General features: G+C 40.4%; 2 protein-coding genes across 6 annotated transcripts in view; both read left to right on the forward strand.

The window, feature by feature from the left end:
- Nucleotides 1-158: 158 nt before the first annotated feature.
- LOC117753994 (cAMP-responsive element modulator-like) lies at nucleotides 159-8,128 on the forward strand. 2 transcript variants are annotated; one of them, XM_034572600.1, is made up of 4 exons: nucleotides 159-288; nucleotides 1,760-1,846; nucleotides 5,330-5,474; nucleotides 7,039-8,128. In XM_034572600.1, the coding sequence occupies exons 1-4, from the start codon at nucleotides 246-248 to the stop codon at nucleotides 7,181-7,183; spliced, it is 420 nt and encodes a 139-aa protein (XP_034428491.1). In that variant the 5' UTR covers nucleotides 159-245; the 3' UTR covers nucleotides 7,184-8,128. The 2 variants fall into 2 exon arrangements, with proteins under 2 accessions (XP_034428491.1, XP_034428492.1); XM_034572601.1 differs by lacking the exons at nucleotides 159-288; nucleotides 1,760-1,846 and adding an exon at nucleotides 2,875-3,051.
- Nucleotides 8,129-12,421: 4,293 nt separating this feature from the next.
- ccny (cyclin Y) overlaps nucleotides 12,422-25,052 on the forward strand; it is a 39,958-nt gene continuing 27,327 nt past the window's right edge. For 3 of the 4 annotated variants that reach the window (XM_034572482.1, XM_034572484.1, XM_034572483.1), the window contains exon 1: nucleotides 12,422-13,123. In XM_034572482.1, coding sequence (XP_034428373.1) covers nucleotides 12,970-13,123 — 154 coding nt within the window. In that variant the 5' untranslated portion in view covers nucleotides 12,422-12,969. The remainder of the gene's footprint in view (nucleotides 13,124-25,052) is intronic. The other variant, XM_034572485.1, reaches the window with a different exon arrangement.

Consider the following 25,052-nt stretch of genomic DNA (forward strand, 5'->3'; position numbering starts at 1 on the left):
AGTTATAATGTGAGTAATGTGCCTTAAACAAACATAATCTTTTTCGAGAGATATTACATTTCATTATTCAATAGGAATAAGTGGTAGAAATATCAGCCAATCAGAATCGTTGAAAGAGAGACTACCCAGAGTTCCCCGTGGTTACCTGCTCGCTAATATTATGCTAACGACAGACGCAGTTTATAATAGTTTGTCTCTGTTTATAACTAAAGCTTAACTAACTAACGTTTTTTTGTATTTTGTGAATGTTTTTGTTTTCTGAACGTCGCTCGTGGTTTCTCCCAGCAGGTAAAACATAACAGTTATAATGAGCTATACTGAGCTAGCCAGCATGTAGCATGAGATCGTCACTTTATAGCAAAAATGTCAGTAAGCTTGACCGAAATTATCCACTGATCCTAGCATTGTTATTATTATTATTATCGATATTATTATTATTTTATTTGGTGCTGTTGTTATTATTCCAAACTTCTATATCACGTTTCATGGAGGTTAGTCCAGTTCAAAGTGCTTCACAATTGATGGATGAACCAAGAATTGACGTGAACAAATAAAAATGCTGTTGATGTGGTTCCATAAAATCGAATTTAAAATCTATAACAACAATGACAAAATTACAATAAATACGGGAAATAAAAGTCAATAAATGGGATAAAAACACAGACCAATAATATCAATGTAGAGATTAAATTGAATACAATTTAAAACATAGAGGTAATAAAGTAATATATCTATTAACCATATTTAATAAAAGGCCAGGCTAAAGAAACTTCTAGTTACTCTCAGGTCCTCAGGTATATTATTATTATTATTATTATTATTATTATTATTATTATTATATTATTATTAAATATCCTTGATCACCCATTATCTATACTGCTTATCCTTTTTAGGGTGAGATTATCTATCTATCTATCTATCTATCTATCTATCTATTTATCCATCTATCCTTCTATTTAGCTGATGGTGTTGTCAACTTGACAAACTTAACCAACAACTAAACAAGCTTTACCTAATAACCACAGGGAGCCATCTAAGGCCAGTCTTTGTTGTCCACTTGTTTTTCAAATGGGAAATTACACTTTCAATATTATACTGTTTTTCTGCTGGCATAAGTTACCCACAAAATCAATGGCTGATGATAGAATTTTGTGCAACTCACAGACTAATACCTTCAGCACCACTAAGCTGTTACGGATCTAATATTGCTACAGAAGCTTTTGCTCTTACTAATAGTACTACCACTACTTGGGCTAGAAATACATAATACCAACTATGATAATTACAAAGCAGCAAGTAGAAAGTGACTACTGAAATAATTTAGAGCTGCAGTCACAATTTATGACCACTAGAAGGCAGGCAAACATTTAAAATCACCAGCACCACTTTGGTTAACACAGTTTTTATAGGTAAATTCACGTCCAACAAACATAGATCAATGTTATCATACAGCCATGGTTCTGTTCACTAGATCAATGTCACTTCAGACAATTTATACATCAGAAAAGTAGTCCCACAAACAGGGATGCAGTATAATGGTATTTACATATAGCATTGCATACAGATACAGATTTTAACACACCATTTTAGCGGAGTTTGAAATGGTTATTCATAAACTATACAAAATTAAATCTATATCATGTAGTAAAAAAAAGTTGAAACGTTAATATCGCCCCATAAACGCAGCATGGGTTGTGTAATTTAGTAGCCTAATTCAGTAATATTACACTTGACCTTTCTTTTTCTCTTACCTTCCCAGTGATACACATTCAGCTCCATCCTGACGGAACACAGACGCTGCAGGATATGGTGGTGGTCAGCAAGCAAACACCACAGCCTCTACCTGGTAACACTCACACACACGTGTGTGTGTGTTGTAAAAGTAACACAACAATCACAGTTGTTGCTTCTACCAGGGCAAAGATGCTAGTGACTTTGCCCTTAATCTGATCTCAGAGCTTTATCTTGCAATTTATGAATAATATCGTAATAAGTAGATTGCAATGTTTTACAGAAAAGAGAGTAGAAACGTTGTTATTGCCATGATTGCAACCAACCTTGTGTACTACCAAGTATCTGTGTGTACAAAAGGGCCCACATATGAATTGAAAGCCCACCGAAGCTAAAAGGTATGATAGGAAGAGTTGCTCAGGGTTTAATGCATCATCTCTGTAAATATCAGGTGAAATATTACACTGATATGAAGCTAAATTAACCTTCAGAGTAAACAGATCTAAATCACATAGTATTTCACACTTAATACTTATTACTTTTACTAAAGTCAGTGTCTCCTCAGATGGTTGAGACATTATACAGAACATTTACAAACAAACATGGGACATCATCATATTCTTTTAACACAATTCGGGTTTTTACCTCTATAATGCCTGTAGGGGGCACCACCTCCTTGAGCTTTGAGTGTGAGGTGAATCTGCTGAGAGATTATGTTTTGCCGTGACAGTGGATAAATATACAGTATATACACACTGTGGTAATACAGTACACCCCCAGATATACAACTTCTATTTCTAGCACTGAAAAACACTGTATGTTGGCAAATTTCTGGCTCACACAGCAAAGTTAAATTCTTTAAAAAGGTTGTGTGTTTGTTGAAGTCCAAATAAAGCTCTGCTGTCTTTCCATTTTCAACAAACCATATACACACACACACACACACACACACACACACACACACACACACACACACACACACACACACATATATATATATATATATAAATGCACTCCTCAGTGTTGTGCTCCAGTCAAGCTCAAGAAAATTTCTCCCCAAAGACAAACATCAGAGCCCCTGACTCATAGCGCTGTGTCAAGGAGAGAGAGAGAGAGAGAGAGCAAAGCATACTGTTGACATCAGGAGGCCAGTGATGTCATGCTGATGTCAATGCCTCTAATTGTAAATTGCACACATAGCCGCGCAGTTGGCTGTGGTCACATCTCAGTCAGAGAGGAGACTCTGAAGGGAACACTTTCTGTTGGAAAGCTTGGGGAGCAGATAGAGAATGGCTGTAACTGGGGATGAGACAGAAACAGGTATGTTTGCTATCATCTCTTTTCCTTACTAACTTATCTAAAAATCTTGTTTTATTATTTATTAAAACATTCTTAGATAGTTGAAATACCGAGTAGAGTCACTGGTTAGTATTGTGGGGGTAACGTCAGCTAAATGAGGAGTATTTGAATTTGAAAACAGCTATTTTGCGATTGGCTTTTCAGTCATGACATATTTATTTATGTTTTTCAGTAAATTTCTCCCAAACCAGCATTAAAAAAAGCAACAGTTCCTCATGATAACATATTGAGCAGCCTCCGCTGAAATAAAGCAAAGGATCCGTTGATATATTACTTTCATTTTCCACTGTCCACTGAAAATATTTCCACTGCCTCTGCTTGTCCTTTCTCGCTATTTCTCTCTCTCTCTCTCTCTCTCTCTCTCTCTCCTTCAACACGCCTGCTGCCTCTCTCTCTCCCTCTCTCTCACTCTTTCTCACTCTCTCCCTCTCTGTGAAATGCTTCAGCGCTGCCCACTCACAGCACATAGCAGCAGTGGCTGACGTCACTGCTTTTCCTGGAACAGGCCCCCCCAGCAACTACATGTAAATGTAAACCAGGGAATACGATGTGCGTTGACGTCAGTGGCTGTGCGCGCTGTGAGAACATGCAGCTCCTTTTTTGTGATTCCGACATGTCGCAGAATTAATCATTGGCGTGTTAGAATGTGAGGGGCAGTGAAGGGAAGGAGACGCAGATAAGAAGTGCACCATCACACACTTTCATATCACCATATTTTGTTGATTTAGTTTGGGAGAGGAGAACTGTGTGTGCTCACTTTATTCTTATTATCTGTATTTGTTCTAATTGTCTAGTCAACAAAGCCTCATTTGACACTAAAAGTTTCACAGCACAGAATCCTGGGATAAATAAAACTCGTAAATCTTGAACATCTTTATTGTATTTAAACGACAGTGAATCAGACTGACTTTAACTTGGAATCAAGAAACATCCTCTTGATTTATGATCATATGAGCGAGAGGCTCTGGCTGAAAAATGGAAAACAAAACATACTGACAAGGTTAAGAGAAGGATTGTTTAGGCTATGTTAGTCTTATCTCGCACTAAATTGAAAATAATTGACGTACTGAATGACATGGAGCCAGTGCACCAGCCCATAAATGTGTACTAAAACGAATAGTATCTAACTGATGAGTAAAAGAAGTTATCAGATATCTGGCCTGACACGTAATGAAAAATCTGCATTTCACAACAACAATATAATTGACGAGTATGGTATGCTTACAACATTAACCTAATTGCCAAATGATATTGGTGAGGTGAGTGTACTCTCATATTTCCCACACATCCTAATCTATTTGAATTGGACAAACACCAAGACACATATTTACCCTGCATGCCAGCATAGCAGAGCCAGTAGAGTAGTTTTCACCCATCTGTCTCTCTCTCTGTGTGTGTGTGTGTGTGTGTGTGTGTGTGTGTGGTCCAAAAACCAAAGTTTTCATAATATCTCTGCAAATAATATTAATAATAACAAAGTTACAAAGTGCTTCACAAAATACATGGCAACAAACAAACAAACAAATAAACCAAAAAACTAATGAGTAAAAATAAAAAGTATCTAAAGCTGATGTTGACCGGAAAATGATTCCCCATTAAATGATGTTATATGATAAGTGGTGTCATGAGGAAGTCTTGATGATGTCAGAAAATGACATCATTCAAAGTGTCTGCATCCCACAGGACTATAGACGCACGCAGCCGAACGCTTTTATAGATTGTATGGCAGGAATGACGTCATCATGACATCACTGTGAAATCAGACAATGACATCCTCCAGTAAGGTTGTGTTTCAAAATTTGCAACCAAAACGATTAGAGACACGATTTACAGCTTATAAATTAACCAATCATTTGTCATCACATGCTTTGACAGTCTGATGCTTTTCATTCTCTATTTGTGTTTAAATAAACAAAATAAAGTCATTTTACAAAGTGTTGTCAGGTAAGTTTTGCCCCCTAAAATTGTAATGTAATTTATTTTACAGCTGATGACTATAGTGATTTGCTGTTTACACAATTGATTGCGTTATAGAAGGATGCAACAGATGTTTCCAACAGCAACTTTCATCTTTTACTTAGTCATCAGTTTAGTTTGACTGTTGCAACCCAGATTAGTAAATCACTGGTTTGCACCTGGTTCAGTAGTTACATAGGAAGGACTCTACACACAATCTTTGTGATGGATTTACAGACCCAGTAACCCTGTCATCTGATGTGTGATGTGATGTTTCCCCCAGGCTCCACAGGTGACTTCACCGCCTGCCAGCTGCACAAACCCAGCTCCAGCCTCCCGTACGGGGGGGCAGGGGCCAGCGCTCATGGCTCCAAGAGATCAGGAGAGGACGTCGTAAAAAAGAGAGCGCTCCGCTTGATGAAGAACAGGTGAGGAGAAGTGTTCGCACTTATGAGAAGTCAGCCATAGTGACATTAGCTGTTGATATTAGCTATATTAGATATATCGGCGTCAGTGAATATGGTGACTCATGAATAACGTGTCCCCCTTATGGATAAATTCCATCCACCCATTATCTATAGTGCTAATCCTTTTTTGAGGTTCTCAAGGGGTCAGCTGGAGCCAATTGCATATCGCACATTACAACATACAGACACAAACAACCATTCACTCCCACATGGCCACTTACTGTCAGTTTAGAGTCTCCAATTCAAATTAATTATAAAACATTACATGAAATTGCAGCATAGAATCATCATTTTGATCATTTTGGGAAATGCGCTTGTTTGTTTCTTGCTGAGAGCGAGATGAGATGGAAATGGAGGAGGAAGGAACAGCCAGCAGCTGATTAGCTTAACTTAGCATAAAGACTTCAAACAGGGAATCCATCTACTGGACAAGCGGCTCCAGCTCACTAAGGAAAACCTTGTATTTCATTTGTAAAGACCGTTTGTCTCAGATCTAAGATTTTTCCAAATCAGGGGCCATAAAGGGTCCACACAGAGGGGCCAATTATATGTCCAACATCTATGCACAATTCCTGATTCAGCAAGGTGCACATTCAAGTCATTCCCTGTTTACTGTTAGTGCTTTGGCTTTGAGCAAAGACCCACATCATTAAAAAAATGTAGAAAATTATTCCTCGTCCAAGTAGATTGTTTACTTCAAAAAAACTTAGAAAATCAAAACATATTTATTGTTAGTAAATGACTAGTTTATCAAAAAACTACTGACAGGACACGGTCCAATCACTGTGTTCATTTCCATGTGTTTCAATATAGTGATAACTCGCGCACTTACCTCTGGATCCGCCCCTGCATTGTCTCTGGTTTTATTGTCTCAGTTTACACAGTCCTTTCAAAAACACATTCAGAAGACCATCGCCAAAATAATCTGTGTTATTTTGTCAATGAAAGTCTCAAATGTTAATATCAGTATTGACTTGGACACCCTATGTAAGGGCCTAAATACCCTTCTTCCTGTCTCCTTTTCTGCTGTGTCTGCTGTGTAATACTCTAACACCATGTGGATGACAATAATTGCATGGTCCTGATAAGATCCACAACCTGTCATCATTCAGCTTCATGATTCTCTTCCATTCGCAGCCTCAAACTGCTAATTCTCACGTTACCTGCCTATTATCTGCTCTGTAACATATGTTTGGAGTGTGAGTGAGTTTGCTGTCATGATCCACTGTTAGGACCTTGCAGACTTGTGTTTGCTGGAAACAATATTGTGTCACTGCTGCTGTTGCCCCCTACTTTTCTTTGTTTGCATGTTTTCCATCCTCCAACATGATAATTTAACTATGATCTTCACTACTAAATCATTGGCTTGTTTCTTTTTTGGCTTCATGACATCCTTTTTGTAAGTCTCGTAATGTGACGTCTTAAACCGACTCAAGGACAGAATGATTTCTCTGTTGTATCTTGGAGAAAAGCCCACGGTGTTGTGGCCTCCTTTTTTCATGGTTACTGTTGTTGTTGCTTCCAGGGAGGCCGCCCGGGAGTGTCGGCGAAAGAAGAAGGAATACGTCAAATGCCTCGAAAATCGCGTGGCCGTGCTGGAAAATCAAAACAAGACTCTGATTGAGGAGCTCCGAGCCTTGAAAGACATCTATCGACACAAAATCCAGTGAATCCTCAGAGCGGCGGAGGATCCTCGATTGCGTGGAGCTGTGCTGTCTGTTTCTGCGGGATGTCTTGAGGGACTCTGGTTTTGCTCATGTACAAACACTCACATGAACATGCGCTCGCACAAACCTCTTCTTGTCTTTTGCTGTTAAATAGGTTTACATGATGATGTCAATGTCTCTGGCTCCGAATCGCCTCCGCGCCACAACCAGCAACAACAAGAACTTTGTTCCAGGTCAGGGTCATTGTCAGTGAGCTTATGTCCCTTTGCACAGGGAGGCTGTCGGAGTGAGCAGGAGGACAATGAGGGAATATATGGACCGCCTGCCTTACTGAGAGAAACTGAAGTCGCAGCACTGGTCTGTCACTAACACCTATGCTGTAAACCCCTCTACATTTTCCATTCCTTTAGGATTAGTTTTCAAATTTGGCTTTTTATGCTCTACTCTTTCAGCCGATCATTTTTGTGATGTGTATTTTGCTACGACCAAATGTTCAAAGAGGATCTGATCGTCCCCTAGCTGTGTTTTCAGCCCATTTCAGACATCCTAATGCAAGCACAGGAGTCAACACCCACTGATCCACCATATTTAACAAAGAGACAATTCCAGCATCTCTTCAATGACTTTTCTGCTCCTAACCTGTGGGATTGGTATTTATTTAGGCAAGTTCACTTTGCATTTCTGTTATAGTTTGTACCAAAAAAAAGCATTTGTGTTAATACAAGTAAGAGTTTATTTAGTTTGTTTGTATTTGTGGAAACTGTATTAAGTGTTTGAATTCCCTTTTCTTCATGTCATTTCACCAGTCTACATTAATGTGACTCTTCTTTTTTTAAATGACATGTTTGATGCTGAAATCCTGCTTTTATCTTCAGCGTTGTTGTTTTATTTCTCCTCTGTAACACAACAGCAGTTGTCTTGTTATCTCAATGCCATATTTTAAAGTCTTAGGTATTTTTCAAAATGTGTTTGCCTCAATAAAGTTGTTGTTCATCTGTCTTGACCTTGATACTGTAAAACCTGTTCAGTGTTAACCAGGGACCAAACCCGGAGCTACATCACTAGTTTTTTTTATCCATTTGCTCTTAACTTGAGCTTGAGGAGGAAATGCTATCAAAGTAGTTAAACCTCAAATTTATCAACGTATTCACAAATCTCAATATAGCAAGAATTAACACCAAAGAAAGTGCACGAGATGTAATTTAAGTAAAAAAAAAAAAAGGACCTTCTGTGAAACCTTCTTCCTGTCCAGCCCCGAACAAAACACAGGCGTCTTCCACACTGACAGAGAAGAAACTGTGTGGAATGTAACGGTGAGGGGGAAAGGAAACACTGTCCATGGCCGTAGACAACCCAAAATGAAACATGGCATGGTGCGTGGAGAAGTCACAGATTGGTTTGAATGCAGTGTGTGAAAAGCTTCCAAATACAGATCTAGTTTTATCTTATTTTACTTTGCAAGACAAAAGAGAAGACATTGACAAAACAATAGAAGGACAAAAGCAGTGAATACAGGCCAGAATGACAAAGCAGAGAGAGAGAGAGACTGTTGTTCTCTATATATAAAAGCAAAACATTTTTTTTATACTGTAAATATACTGAATACATGTATATACATGTACAATCATAATTTATCAGAGAGCATAAGGAGGGACTCTCATGAAAATATAATATAATAACAAAGATAATCTTAAAATAATTGTATAATGTTAATAATGATCATTATTATTAATATGACTGTTAGATGAGAACATGAAGAGGGATGTTCAAGAAAAACAAAAAAAACAATGATAATCTTTTAATTAAAATAATTGTATAATGATAATAATACAAATAATAATTACAATCAAATCCTATTATTACAACAACAATCTCATGACTATTACAAATAGTCTTGATAAATATAATGGGCAAAAAAATACAATAAGAAGAAGAAGAAGAAGAAGAAGAAGAGAAAAAACAATAAGTCAAATTAATTGAGAGAAAAGGTTAGCAGAATTAAGATGAAACTCAGGGTCTCCGGACAGCTACGTCCAGAACTCAAAACGCAATGTGTTGAAAATTTGGTTTTGGAGAGGCCTTCTATCTGTTACATGCAGTGAAGCAGTAGTACCAGCAGGCTGCGCTACAGCACCACACCTGATCTTGTAGTACAACAACCTGTGCAACCATGCAGAGAGCACATCTCCTCTCATGCATCCTCCAGCCTGTTGGTCTGAGGCCTCAGTGTGAGTGTATTGTGTGGCACGTCAGGGGAACATCTGAGTGGATTAGGCTGCTCCTCAGGTCTGCACTTTGTTTGCCTTGACCTCTGATAATCCTGCTTAATGCTGCGGAGAGCAGCCATTTTACTGGGACACAGGCAGAGCAAAGCCCCTGATGGATTTGTCAGGCATCAGTCAAGATCATGTAATTAGCTCCACACGCACACAACCACACACACAACCACAACCACACACACACACACACACACACACACATACGCACACACACGCACACACACTGCTACAGCACATAGCATCAGTGATAACCCATCTATTAGAGTAAGAACAAAACTATATGTATTCTTAGTTTATTGTTGTAATAATAACTGTAGATAAAGAAAATAATAATAATAATAATAATAGCTTATTGATGGGCCTCATGAACCCTTTTTGAATCCTGGAGAGTTTTTTCTTCTAATCTATTGAAAACAGTTTTTCTTCTTGATTTATTATCCCCCCTGACAAACTGTTCTAACTGTCTATTTCTTCCACAGTTGTAAACACCCACTTGAACCGGAACCTGTTCCATCACAGACACAGCGCTGTGGGTTTGGAAGATGCGTTCATGTGCTGTGGGAAATATTACATTGGGGGAATACTGAAATTTCGTTTTTGCAATTTTGACTTCTGCGAGTAATTCCGATATCTGTGTTGCACATTGGATCAACATAGTATACCTTTCTGTAATCCTTAAGATGTTCTCCGTACCAGAAGACAGAATGGAGATATCATACTCAGAGGAGACATGGCACAGCTTTTAATGTTCTGTCTGCCAAAAGATAATATTCTGCTTGATTTTGATAATTTGTGACAGGTCACTTTGAAATGTGGGACACTTAAAAGCCTAAATCACCTTGATTTATGCATGACAAGCTCAATATTATAAATGTTTAAAAAGCATTATGAAAAAATGACACGCTGAAAAGCTAAATAAGAAAATGTATATTATTCATAGAAATGACATTGATCCATATTAACATATAAAAGTCATATATTTTGTTTATAAAGAACCCTAGCCTAAATAAAGAAACTATAAATTCAATTAAAACACTTTAAGGTATTTTACATTTTTTAAAAATCTGTTCAAATTCAATCAACAGCAAGCAAATGTAACAATAACAGATTATTCATTCAGTAACTTTTGTATCCTCAGGAAACAAACAGTTGTTGCAGGTGAGAGACTCCTCATCGTTCACCCCGTTGTCCACTCCACATGTTTGGTGAAACCAATGGCTGCACACAAGACAGACTCTTCTTTGCTTTTTGGATCATCTCTGTCCTCGAGAGCAAACTGATTATGTGTCAGTTAACTAACCAGACAATCAGTTTAAACAGACAGGGACTGACTGTATGTACCATTAACTCCTGTCTGACAACTGCAAATCATCTGCTACATCTCTTTAGTTTATCTTTATTTATTACATCAAGAAGTCCCTAAATGTGTATTTCCCCCCATTTAGAGAATTTAAATGATGTTCCAGATTACACGATTACAAGCATGCTGTCCCACATTATCAATCATGTCTGATTAAGTGGAACAACTAAAAAATGTTTTAAACATTTCTTCTTGAATACATCACAAACATAATTTGATAACATTTAGGAACATTGCCTTGTTTATGACAGATTTATATCCTTGACATTTGAGAATCCTGTCATTGACCTTGTAATTTAATTCCAAGACCCTTTCTGTGACACTACCCCCATGAAGTCATGAGATTTCAGTCACATGATAACCATGCTAACCTTTAGAACAAGTTATGTTAACTAGATTTTGTTGGAACAGGAAATAAACAGACTGAAGCTTAGGTGTCCCACATGAACCAATGTCCAAGATTACCTGAATCCACCCTACGCTGTCTTTTTCTTTCAGTATGGTAAAGTGTGTATAAGAAAGAAGGAAATGCAGGAATACAGAGTCACTAGCAGAGGGTAAAAATGAAGTAGATACAATATGTGTTATACCTCCTCACTGTGCTTATACAATGCATACGCAATATATTGATGTGTATGATGGACTTTGGTTATATCGCTTTTGATGAAAATCACATTTTGATAATTATTGATATCCTTTTGTTTTGTTGCCTGGTCCAGAAGGTCCAGAAGTTTTAAATAAAACTGTGGCAAATTTCTTTTATTGTCTTTTATTCTCTCAAAACATATTTTAACTGAACGAGATGGTGAGGAGGACCTGCTCTGTGGTGAGGATGGAACCAGGCAGTGATAGAGAGGAGGATGAGAGTAAACTATAATCCATCATGGACAAGCGCTCTCATCCGCTCTCTACTGAACTGAGGCAGCTCAGGAGCACCTTTATGCCATCAGCCATCCGACTGAACAACACCACAGCTCCCACAGGCTAAGACTGAAATCCATAATCTTGCTGTACATATTGTATATTGTAAAGAATTTGGTTAAACTGCACAATTACGAAACTTTTATTTTTCTATTGCAAATAACCCCAATGATCAGAATTCACGATCATAATCCACAATCATGACCCACAATCCCGTTCCCACAAGCCATGTTCTCAATACAAAATCACAATCTACAATCACAATCCACAAACCACGATCATGATCCAAAATGGTAATCTACGATCCCAATCATGATCCAAAATAACGATCCACTATCACAATCCAAAATCATGGCCCACAATCATGATCCAAAATCTCGATCAAAACCATAATCCACGATCACGATCCAAAATCATGATCCAAAATCACGTGAATTCTGAAATTCCAAAATCTTCTGAATTCTGAAATTCCAAAATCACGATCCCAAACCATGATCCACAATCCAAGATTCCACCACGGAGGATAAATAAAGGTACATCTCATCTTATTTGATCCAACCGTAGTTGATTTTTTCATTCGGGCTTTAGTTGGTCAAATCAAATGCTAGTTTTTTTTTTTAACAGTGCGAAACCATTTCTCAACTATTTGCGAAAGCCCGACGTTACGTGTTGGCCCTGAACGCAGCAGGGCAGCGGATGTAGCAGCAGTCTTTCCCAGCAGAAACCAACCATGTAGCCGAGGAGAAGGTTTCTGCCGCTGACTCTGAAACAACATGTCCTCTCATCCTCCTGTGTCTCTGTGAGCTCGCCCACAGCCACCATGTGTCTGTGAGGGGGAAACCGGGAGCCGAGCACCGGAGCTACACGGCGGGGGAGTCGACACACAGACCGAAGCCTTGATACCTGCCCTCGCCTGGAGATTTGGAAGGGGACGCTCGGGTGGGCTCCTCCACTTATTAGCCGAAGCCTGACGTTTTATCTCCCCGTGTGTGTTTTTTAAAAATAATGACTCCATCTTGGAGCACGGAGCTGGGCATGTAACGCTCGCGGACACCGGGCACAGGGGTGGGGGGGGGGGGACAGCAGCTCGTCGTTCGCACCAGCTCCGTGTGTTACCGCGTTACCGCCCCGTTTTTTACGCTCTTGATAGCGGCGCTAGCGGCGCAGCCACCCCGGGGGCTTGAAGACAACACTGCCGGGCGAGGAGGAGCACAGCCGCCGCCGCCGCCATGGGGAACACCACCTCCTGCTGCGTGTCGTCCAGCCCCAAACACCGGAGGAACAACCACTCCAGGCTGGAGACGTACCGGCCGGAGCCCGAGCTGAGCCGCGAGGACACGGGCTGCAACCTCCAGCACATCAGCGACCGGGAGAACATCGATGGTAGGAGCCGGGGCATTTAACTCACATCCCCATTATCACCATCACCATCATCATTGTTATTAGCTGTGTGAGATCCCTCTGCAGTATTAACACATCATGAGAACTTGCAACAGCTGTGCAGAAGGACCCACCCATCCATGATCATTACACCAACAGTAACCACAGTGCTGCTGTTTGCTTCCGCTTTTTATGATGCATGTTGCAGATCAGCTGGTTTCTAGGCTGTCGAAAGTACAGGGGTTCCCTAATCCAACTCCCCTGCCATTTACTGCAGCTCTGATCTGAGAACGGAAGGTGGGTTTGACCGTTTTCAGATTCACTGCCGCCTTCCTCCGAGCGGATGATAACAACAAGCGTCCAGGTCGGTGCTGCCCTGAGCCCAACCTGGGGAATTGTGTGATCTACTTTGTTTGGCTTGTTTGTTGCAAAAATAAAGGGAATCTCTGTCTAAGATCAGATCAGATAGTCCTTTATCAGTCCTACGATGGGGGGGGATTCACAGTGTTGAAGCAGCATTAAGGGAAAAGTGAAGGAATGGTCTGATCACTCAAAGCATGTCACACTACAGCTTTGCATCTATGTGCAGCTTTCTTCATAGTACATCACTCATACACTGATGGCAGCTGTCAGGGGCAAGTTTGGGTTCAGTCTCCTCCCCAAGGGGAAGACCGGGATCGACCCTCTGACCTGGTTAGTGGACGACCCGCTTGACCTCCTGCAGCCGTGCACGAGATAATTTTCTCTAATCAACCCGTTTTTTTTTGGTAAGATACAGCAATATCTTTTTTTGTTGGCGTGTTCAATCTTAATCAAGTCTGTGCTCGTGGTAGAAATACGTCAGGCACATGATTCGTTGGTGCCCGTCTCTCTGTGATAGGATTAAACTCGTGTAACAACATGTTCATTTCTGGCAGGTGGATTTGTGACCTTTGGACATTACCAGGCGTCGGGCCAAAACTCTGTAATCGAAGAAGTCCTGAGAACAAACAAGTGTTTACATTCAGGATAGGAAGGGACCGTAAAAGATCGGATGTATAATGTCAACAAAATATAAACAGTATTGCACATATGATATTGGAGTTGCACAGATAGAAAATGATTATTGCACAGTTGAATTAGTTGGAAACCTTGAATGAGATAGATATAGGGTGCATGCAGTCTACAGGGAGCAGTGCTGGTTGTACAGTGTGACAGCAGCAGGAAGGCATGACCTGTGATACCTCTCCTCCGGCAAACCACTCCAAAGAAGATGGTTGATGCCGCAACAGAGTCATAAAAGGTCTTCAGGAGCGCCCCCTGTACTCCAGTGACCTCAGTCTCCTCAGTAGATACAGTCTGCTCTGGCTCTTCTTGTCAAGTGCAGTGGCATGATCAGTCCAGTCCAGTTTATTGTTCAGGTGAACCCCCAGGTACTTATAAGAAGTCACTAACCCTCTCTCCGTTCCCTGGATGTTCCCCGGTGTCGAAGCTTCACAGTGGCTGGGTCAAATCCACCACCACTCTAGGGTGTTGCCGTTATTTTGTAGTCCAGCAGAAGAAGTTTGAATGGGTCTGACGTAACTCGATGGCTTGACCTTAAGATTGCGTCACCTCCGCTGTGTGTTGGTGTGTGTGAAAGGTTGGGGCAGCTTATTGAAGGGTGAGTGTAAGTTTGGGTTCCAGTGGGAGGTGATGTGATAATGATGGGTAGTGTTTATGACAGGGTGTCCACTCACTTCCCTCGAAAGAACGAAATAAGAAATGACCGGCAACACATTGTAACCCTCACTCACGCCAGCACCCTCACGTTGTGACATTTGCTTTACAAGTTTGTATTTGCCTGAGAAGAAAAAAACGAGGAATTCATTTGTGAAACTGATTTTAGCTCATTAGATGCAATCACCAGTGTTTCACAATAGATGCTGTGATCTGTTGTGCATCATTGACCAGGAAAAAATTATAAATTCCAGTGATTAGTGAGGAAATGGGAAGTAGAGGAAGATGGAAGATTATCATCCCAGCATGCCACCACTAACAGGAAATTACCAGCAGCCTGAGAAAATGTGCAGCTTTGGAGAACATGACACATGACAGGAACTAGTCCCGATGCTAGTTGTTGGGGCAAACCCAATTCAGGCCCCGGCACGTCACCCGGGCTTGGCATCGCATCGTCTCAGCGCTCAAAATGAGTCAGGATCATGGCTTTCGCCGCACAGTGCAGAGCGCAAGTTGATACAAATAGCTCCAACCGCCCCTCGCAGGGGCGCCATGATGTCGGCCAAAAACAGGTCAAAATGCCATTTGGACTTATGTCTGTCTCACTTTTCTCTGGCGTGGCAGCTTTCCTCCCACAGCTATATTGCTCAGTGTAAATGATGTGCTCCAAAAAGGGCCAGTCAACCTCGCTGTACTCCTCCCTCTGAGGATTGGGCTCCCTGGAGTGAGTAATCAGGGAAAGCCCTCAGGGTCTGAGCTGTGTCTTGTTCAGCCACTTCGTAATTGATGGAGTAGGCATTGAATGAGTCCAATGTGGGTTGGCCAGTGTGCTGCTTAAGGACGAGCTGGACATCTCGTACCCATTTTCTGACACTTATTTTGATGTGGTTCGTGGGTAGCACCCGGCTAAGCAAAGTATCCCAGATCCTCCTTGCTCCTGCTCCTCTTGGGGTATGGGGTAAACTGTATGATCCCTCCCTGCATGTTTAGGGGCCACACCGGGCTGGTCTCCTAGTTGGAAGTGCCAGGAATACTTCCACAGGGAGGTGTCCAGAAAGAATCCTACCAAGGTCTCTGAGCCACCTTAACAAGCTCCTCTCGGTGTGAAGAAGCAGCAGTTATCCCAGACACCTTACACAACTTAAGGAAACTTAGGTTTCGTTTCTTGTATCGACAATTTCATTTTCACTCTGGATAATCTACTGAAGTTATCTGGAGGGGCTGTTTGTGAGATTGTGAATGTTCGAGTCAGTTGCTGCGGACATGAGAGTTTTTCCTGCCAGCCCCCTAATAAGTCCGGATAATGTCAGAGTGAGCCCACGTGAGAATACAGCAGGATGATGCCCAGAGATTCACTGCTAGCAAGTGGGTGAATTGATGACATTTCTAACACGAATGTGAGACTGTAAAACAATTCCACTTCCAGATCGGTTTGAAGCTGCTCATGCCAGAGGGATGCAGTGCTCATTGCAGGTTTAAAATGAATCCTAAATCATATGGGGAAGAAAGAATGTTAACTGCATCATATTTATAGTTTTGTGAATGTACGGCCTGTTACTGTACATCACTTTGAGAATTATTCTTTTGCCGTCTTGTGAATGGACGAGAGTTAAAAAACACCAACAAGTCCAAACACAAAGCTTTGGATTGTGTCTTACAACGAATGTAACAATGGAAGGAAAGGGAGAGCAAGAACAGGCTTCAAGCTGTTTTTTAGTGTTTATCCTACGTAGCTGTTTACGCAAGTCTTAAGGTGTTCACCCTTTGACCCTGTCCCTGGACGCCGAATGGCATTCCACAGCCATATCCTGCGGAGTAACACGGCTCGGTCCAAGCAAACAAGTTGCACATTGTGAAGGTCATCACACCCAAGTTTGGCCATAGCAAAGAGCTGGTGAAAACTCAAGTACAGTGTGAACAGTAAATAAGGAGCTTTGATATGTTTCTTATGTTTGGTTCTTTTAGAGATAGTCACCGTGGTGGTCATGTAGCTTTTGTGTTTATTTATTTGATTTGGTTCAACCTGAACAAACTGCATGGTCTTATTTACATTATGGTGCATGAATGCTGGTGCTTGTCTTGTGCGTTTACATGTGGACACGTTGACCATGTGATCATAAAGCCTCGAGAACTGCTGACAGTGATGATGACATATGTGCACACAAAACATACGTACACACACACACACACACACACACACACACACACACACACACACACACACACACACAGAGTTCATTGAACAGCTTTCCTCTGAGCTGTCTTTCAAGTGGCGCCGTTCACAAATCAGCAGCATAATCTGATTTGCCGGAGCAATTCCTCGCTCTCTCTATACATTTCCCCTGTGTTCCGATGCATCACTCAGTGATAGAGGCTGGAGATTCATGCCTCTTCTGACAGCTAATTTGTCTGTATTTATGCCTGTTTGTGTTCGGCCTGTCACGTTATGTAGGTTGTACTTCACAGCATGTATGAGCAGGCCAGTACAGGAGCACGTGTCTCTCCGGCACATCAAGGTGAAGCCCATCACTCGCTCCAGACTGCGATAAAGACATGTCAAATGCTGAAGGGTAGTTAAGTTTTATGGTTGCTATCACAAAGATTAAGTAATTGATTGCAGAGAGGAGGAAATGATTCGTGAAATACTCGTGCTCTCTCCGGTGGTTTGTGTGGTCATTGAGCAGATTCCCCCGGCAAGATGCTTTCCAGTCTAAATGCATTCAATATAAATGATGCATATGTAGTTACATAAAACAAAGTCTCTAAATGGGGGCTTTTGAGGTGGTGGATGTTGTCTGCAGGGATGTGGGTATAAAGGTTTTTTATCAGTATGGCTTCTCACTGGAGCTGTCAGGATATCAGATTTAGGGTGTTGTGATCTTGTGTTTTATTTTAATCTCTTTCTTAATCTCTCTTAATTATGCTCAAAAAACAAATTTTCCCATTACTGTTTTAAATTACCATTATAATTAATAGTGACATTGAATTAAATTAAATTTGCATCTTCCTCATACAACACTTGTGACTCAACATGAGCACACACACGCACTCTAACTGCGCTGCTTGTGTGTATGTCCCCAGCTGATACAGAAATGCGGCAGAGGAAATCATAGACAGAACGTGTGAGTTTCTAAGTCTGCTTGATTTTCATTTGTAGAAAAGATTTTCGGCTCGTAACTCTAGGCAGATGGACAGTCAACGGGAGAGAGTGGGAGCGCTGCGAGCCACTCACAGATGTTTCTGTGTTTCTCTGCTCTCGCTAAGATAGAAAGAGAATTTTGTGCGATCCCGTGTTTTGGTGGCATAGCTTTGACGAGAGGGCTAATGGGAGGTGGTGTGATGTATCGGTTGCATTTCTTCAAAATATGATGTTTTTCTGGCTTTTCCAGGATAACCGACCCGAGCTCAAACGTGATATCAATAACTCATGTTTTGAATAATTAGATATTATTCAATCGCGGGCCACCCATACCTCTCACAACAAATAATGTCTCTTAACCCTTTTCTAAAACATTTCAAATAGCTCTGCATGTGCTTGAATCAATCACATGTATATAATGAAAGAAAGATGTGCGAAAATAATTTCCACAGTTCTTGATCATCAACACATTTTCACTGGAGCAGCTTGCCAAGTCTTTGCCATTTTTAATCAAAATTTTGACTCAAGGTTAACAGCCTTATCTGATCTAATTTGGAGAATAAAAGGCTGCCTGAAATCCTATCTGGCAGTAGAGGACATAGAGGATGTTTAAAATAATAGAAGAGTAACATTAGAGGACAAGATCATCAGAGATTACTGTACATATTAACATTTACATGTACAGTATCTGATCTAACTCAATAAATTAGGTTCAGTGCCGCTGCAGCTCTCAGAAGAAAGAGGGACATTTTCTTTGCCATTCCCTCATGGTCGAAACAGCGGAGCTATTTTTAGCCTAATTTGATCAGAGAACGATCGGAGACCATTTTTGCACAACGGCTCTAAGTAAAGGTGAAGTCACAATAGGAGGAAAGGGAAAGGGACATGGAAGACAGCACAGATGGCTCCCTCACTCTGTTTGGGTTTTACTTAACATAGACATCTGTAAATGAGCAGTTGCTCCAGGCCCAGCATTTGTCTCAGTCTCATCAGTGTTAAAGTTAGTTATTTCTGGTGCACACACACACACACAAACCCACATATTGATGAGTCTTGCTCGCAGGCTAATTGAAATCTGGACATGGATTATTCATGCCTGGTTGATGAGCCTGGGGAGTCTCTGAACTAGGAATTCCAGACGAGTTGACCTAGATGTCGGGTGTATGATACTATAATGTTTTGATTGTTGATGAGGTGAAAAATACTCATTACTCAGTCTGGAGTCTTTGTCCTAGATCTAGAATTGTACATTGAAATTCACATTTAACTGATTATTTTTCCCTTTCCCATGCGTCACAGCCAAGTTTAATTTTGAAAATGGAACGAAATACAAATGACTATTATTAAATCCTACTTGCTAGAGCCATAATCCAACAGCACATTTTGAGCAGATAAACTATGATAACATGAATAATGTAAAATATCTGATCTTTGAAGAACATGAATAACCATGTGAATATCCTGTTAAATTATGCAAAAGACGACTATCTTTTCTTCATCATCTAAATTAATATATTCACATGTGCAGTTAATAGTCTTAAAGGGAGGTCCTCTTGTGTTCAGTCTGAATGTTGATTAAAATTTGTATATAAAGCTTGAAATACAACATTTTGCCAAACAGTGGTGGGTACTTTTGCAATATTCTTGCACATCCTCCACATATGGTACTTTTTTAGTGAACTCAGCCAGGAGGGGCAGCTCCTCAGAACACTTCAGAAAACCCCGGACTACAATTTAATGAGCTGGGCAGCCAATTTCACATTTTTGGTGTCAGCAGATAATTTGGCCTTTTCATGTTGTAGGTACTGGCTCGGAGTCAGATGAAGCCCGTGTCCTCCGAACATGTTCTGTCAGGATCTCACCCTGTAACTATGTCAAGTTCTGTATTTACCATAATTGTGACACTTTGAGTTTTTAATCAATTTTATTTAATCAATTTTATTCAACTACATTTTTAATGGATTTAATTACTTTGTACTTTGATGAGGATTTCACATCATAAATTTACATAAAATAAGCTTTTTGAAATACAACACGCCAAAGATGAAACCAACCTTTTTGGCTTCTGACGTCTTACAAACAACAGTTTGTGGTTGAGGAGCCCTGCATAAAAGATGCAGCAACACAGTTTGGGCGTGAGTCTCAAGTCTAATATTGAATTACCTTGGACAGGTTCAGGTAAAGTGAATAAACAAATAGCCTGCTGCATATTGCATGACACAACATTGAAAGAAATGCACTACAGCGAAAATCTGTATTGACATCAACCCTTGGAATTCAGTTTTTATGGATACACCAATCTGATACTTTGCTGATGGGTATTGGTCAGTGGTGACTCATTGTTTCCTCGCTTTCATAAAATTCAGGGTTTCCCTTCTTCGTTACATTCATTCATTCAGTCATGGCAGGCGGCTGACTCATCGAAGTAAACATTTTGAACTTGGGGAAAAAGAGCACATCAGAATGGTAACAAGAATCAGCAGATGAACAAAGGTCCCCGGAGACAAAAAGTCAGATTAGTTCAATGCTCTTAGAGAGCACAGAGACTTCTGCTGAGACATACACTAGACTTCAGAGGAAAATAATGAAATTCATTGCACATGATGGAGAACTAGACCAAAATTTAATAGGTTTTTTTCCTGGCCCATGTCTCATTCCTCCACAAAGTTTAAGTTCAGTGCAGATTGTTTCTGTACTTTTTGGTGACAAATAAACAGAAACGGGTGAGATCATAACCTCCTTGGCAGAGTTAAAAAGACTGTGGTACTTTTCTTTGATTTATAATTTTTACAGACGATTTGACAGATGCATTAAGCATACCCATGGAAAACAACTAAGCCAATTCCACAATGTGGCAAATATTGGCAGTAAAAAATTAATGTTTGACTGCTTTTAAAGTCAGTTTCTGCTAATAATCATGGCATCAATATTGATTTGTACCACAGATAAAAGGTTTTGCTGAGTCTTAGATGTTTCTCAGACTCCAACTGCAGTTGAATTACAGTGAATTACAGTCAGTGTAGTTGCATCTCATTCATTGGGTTATCTGTGCATGTGTATGAAATCCATGGATAGTGCGTTAAAGAAAAAATGGAAAGCTGTTGTCAGACCCTTGTTTTTTCAGAAATTTCAGACTTGTAAACATCTGGCAGCTGACCTGGATAACCACAGTACATACGTGCATATTACTGCTGGAGAAGCAATAGTGCAAGTGCCTTTGTCAAATACAAAATGCTGGTAGATGTTAAGAAATTTACTTATTTCTGATGCCGTCCTATCAATTCTACAACCTACAACCCTCTGTGTTAAAAATAGGAGACAAACTGGAAGCTTGCTCTTGGCTGCCAACCCATTATATTTGCAATAATACGGCTCGACTCGGCCTACGCTTGGGAAGATGGAGCTGCCGCCCACAAATTACCTGCTTGCAAGTTCTCACAGTGGCCCTGTCTCTGGAGAAATTCACATTGTAATGGTCTGCCATCCTGATTAAGAGATGGGAGGAAGCCTCTGGATCGCTGATCGAGAATAGTCATTAAAATAAAAGAGTTGTCTCTGTGTGGAAGACATGTCAAGAATCCATTCACTTTAAGTATAATTGAGGTGTAACGCCATCCAAACGTGTTATAGCCAGTTTGTGCTGTAAAAATCTTAGCTCATGTCAAATGGATCCTTCTTGTTGGGAGTATAGTGAGGAAAAGTGGGGTATTGGGTGTAGTCATCACTGTGACTGATCACTTGAGTTCACTCATTCAAGTTAAAGAGTTGACGGCCTATTTGCAGAATAATGTTGAAACGTGGAAACTTTTCTGTGCTTATGCCAGATTAAATGAAAAAGCCTTTCACAGTTTCATTAGAGGGTCACTTTCTTATCCTCAAATGAACTAAACATTGACATTGTGAAGGTGGGTAGTACATTATTTTAAAAGTAAATGCTGGATGAGTGTGTGGAATGTCAACATTTATGGGGGCTCAAGAGCCAAAGGCTTGTTAAAACAGTTGATGTCCAGCCATGTCCCCATGGAGCTATTAATAGGTGTTTTCAGGTCCGCCTTCATAGTTCTCTTGTACTAAAGGGAGTTTGAAAAGAGGTTTGCCCTTCATGTCTGGACTGTTTACTTTGGTCAAGATGCTGTTTGAGGGGATTCGCGAAGATTTCTGCAGTAAGGGATCATTTAATCTTTGTGTTTTCTTTATGTCGTTCCATTGTTTCGTTTGATCCAGTTAGTTTTGATTTGACATTGTATTTTACGGAGCAGAATAAAGTCTTTTGTATATGACAAACCTACGTTCTGTTGTCATCACCTACATTTGGGTAGTTTTCGCAAAACTTTTTTATTAAAGCGCATAGAAAAAAAGTAGTTATTCCATTTGAATGAATGAATGAAATGAAATGAACCAGTTCACTTTGTTAATTTTGTTGCCACTGTTTTGGTATTACTACCAGCAAAATGAAAGTTCTTGTCATTCAAATATTATATTGTCGGAGGTGACAAAGAAGCAATCTTGTCAGCCACTTCCACTTCTTTTTCTTCTTCTAATGTTTAATGCTGTCTCAACTTCCTGCCCTTGAAAGTCAGAAATATCCCCAAAATGTGTTTTCACACTGCAAACAATCTGAACATCAGTCAGTTTGATGCGAACTGAGACCTTGTCTTTTGTCAGGACCAAACTTTGGTCTGTCGGTCCGGACGGTGGATCAAGGCATCTTTCACTCCTTTGACTCCAAGGTAGGTGTGAAAGCTCCCTTGTTGGTCCAAGTCTTCAACTTGTTCGCAGTGTTTCTTGTAAGCTTGGGGGAAAAAAAACAAGAAATGAGTGAATGCCCATGGTTGAGAGTAGATTTCATTTGTGTTGCTGAATTTGTAAAATTGGAAATCAGCTTACATAATGCAGTCTGTCTATTTGCTTGCTGAAGTGATGCTTATCAACCGCACGCATTGGGAATTGGACTCGATGGCAATTAGATGTAGTGTTTGGGAGCTCAAGAGATCATCTGGGTGCAGCTGTCAGCGCTTCGCTTGCGTTACTGGAAAATGTGTAATGCGAAGTGGGAGAGATATTCTGTCATGATTTAAGCAGAAGGGACAGAAACACCGAAATTCTATAGAGGATCATGAAGTTTGCAGGGTTGATCTTTGTGACCATATTTGACCTGATGTTTGTGATTCTCTGTAACGATTAAATGAGAGATTTGCATTTATTACCTCATACCCGTTTTTTCCAAGTGAAAGAGCATTGGCCTTTCCCAAAGTCCTTTGGGATCAAATCAGAATCAAGTCACAGATGGTTTGTTAAAACTAATGATAAACTATAAAGCTCACAGATGGCATTACCATATGTTGTCCCTATGTCTTCCATACACTACATTGCCTAAACAGCAAGCAAATGTTGTTCTAACCAAATTGAAAGCCAACTGCTTTTCTCAGTTATCAATAGAGCATAAAACTCTTCAACTAATCTGAAAGCACATTAACTCAGATAGGTTTATGTCCTTTTAGATTCATAATTGTCAAACAGCAAGAGGATCAGTCAGTCATCTTCTTACATCAAACAGGATGTCACAGTGACAAAATTAGCGTTATTTCTAAATACTTCCTGTGTCTCATCAAACTCTAAAGTTAAATCTCACTCAAGAGAGATGACATTACGGAGTTCCATACTGACTCGAGGCCCTTTTCAGACCTCTGTCTCTGATGACCCGATCAAAAGCGGACAGCTCTGTAAGTGTGAACACACCCAAAGAGAGCCGATCACACAGACCACATTCTGAGGTGGTCTGGGACACATTTGGCCATATCAGTGTGAACTCTGCCTAGTCAGCTGACGTCCTCTGAACTGTTTCACCATGAACTGAAAGTATTTTTTCAACATTTATTTGTGACCACTGCTACAATATCGCAACAACACTAACCACTACGTATTGATTTAAAAACATATTTGTTCAAATAGGTAAAAAAATATTTCATTGTATAGCTGCACACAGTGTATTGATTCATTCAGCCCCAGGCTCTACTTTCTTTTGTCCTCCCTCTCTCACATACACTAACAAACCCATTGACAAAGGACCCGACTGTTATTGTCAAACTGGCTGAAAACAACATTATTTGGTACATGCTTATTTGCATATAGATTGATGAGGTCCCATTTCAAATAGTCAACAGGGACACATCTGGAGGTGGAGACGCATTCTAATGCCGGGTGTGAACTAACGCATGTAAAGCTGTCCACTTGTGATCAGATCACTGGAGACGCACGTTAATACCAGGTCGGAACAGGGCTGGAGAGGAGGCGATAAGAGAGAGGTTCACATGTCGGTTCTCATGACATGACATCAGCTCTACAGCTGCAGGCGGCTGTTGGGACTTTCTGCATGAGCTGCACCATGCAAATGAAGCAGCACACAGCTTATCCTCCTTTCGCATCCATTACACTGTGACCTAAAGAGTAAAGTCATTCACAATGGAGACCCTCTACAGGACACTGTTTAGCCTATTGCAATGTAATCTCATGCTAGGACCCAGTATTTTTAAACCAATTGATAAGTTTTAGAAAATGTAACTGATAATCAAATATTGTATCTTCACTCAGGCAATTGAGAACTGCCAACTGTCTGTATCAGCAGATGCTTTCCTCTCACTGATCTGAGGTTTTCACATTTAATCTTTAAAGCATTAATTCATGTATTAACACCAACATCTGCTTTGAATCCACATGTGGGCTATTTACAATCATATATGGCTCTCTCCTATAGCTAAGCATATGCTTCACACTCCGATGTTGTTTATGGGGACGAGTGGAGTCAGGTCTAATTCAGTTAACTGAGCACACAGCCATGTTGTGGTGGTTTGGTGAGCAGGTGTGGAGGTAATTACACGCTGCTGAATGGCTGCTGGAAATTGACCTTGACTGCCGGAATGGCACAGCAGCAGCCGATACAGTCGACAACAAATAGCTTGACCGGACACAGTAGTTCATCTCCATGGTTTGCTTCTGTGTAAATATTGTGCGGATAACGTGCCTTCTGTCATTTGCCGCTTGTAAAGAAGCATTGATAAAAAAGTGTTGTTCTTTTAAATGTATTTTAAATGTCAC

This window comes from Hippoglossus hippoglossus, chromosome 20, assembly GCF_009819705.1.
Source record: "Hippoglossus hippoglossus isolate fHipHip1 chromosome 20, fHipHip1.pri, whole genome shotgun sequence".
NCBI classification, from domain to species: domain Eukaryota; kingdom Metazoa; phylum Chordata; class Actinopteri; order Pleuronectiformes; family Pleuronectidae; genus Hippoglossus; species Hippoglossus hippoglossus.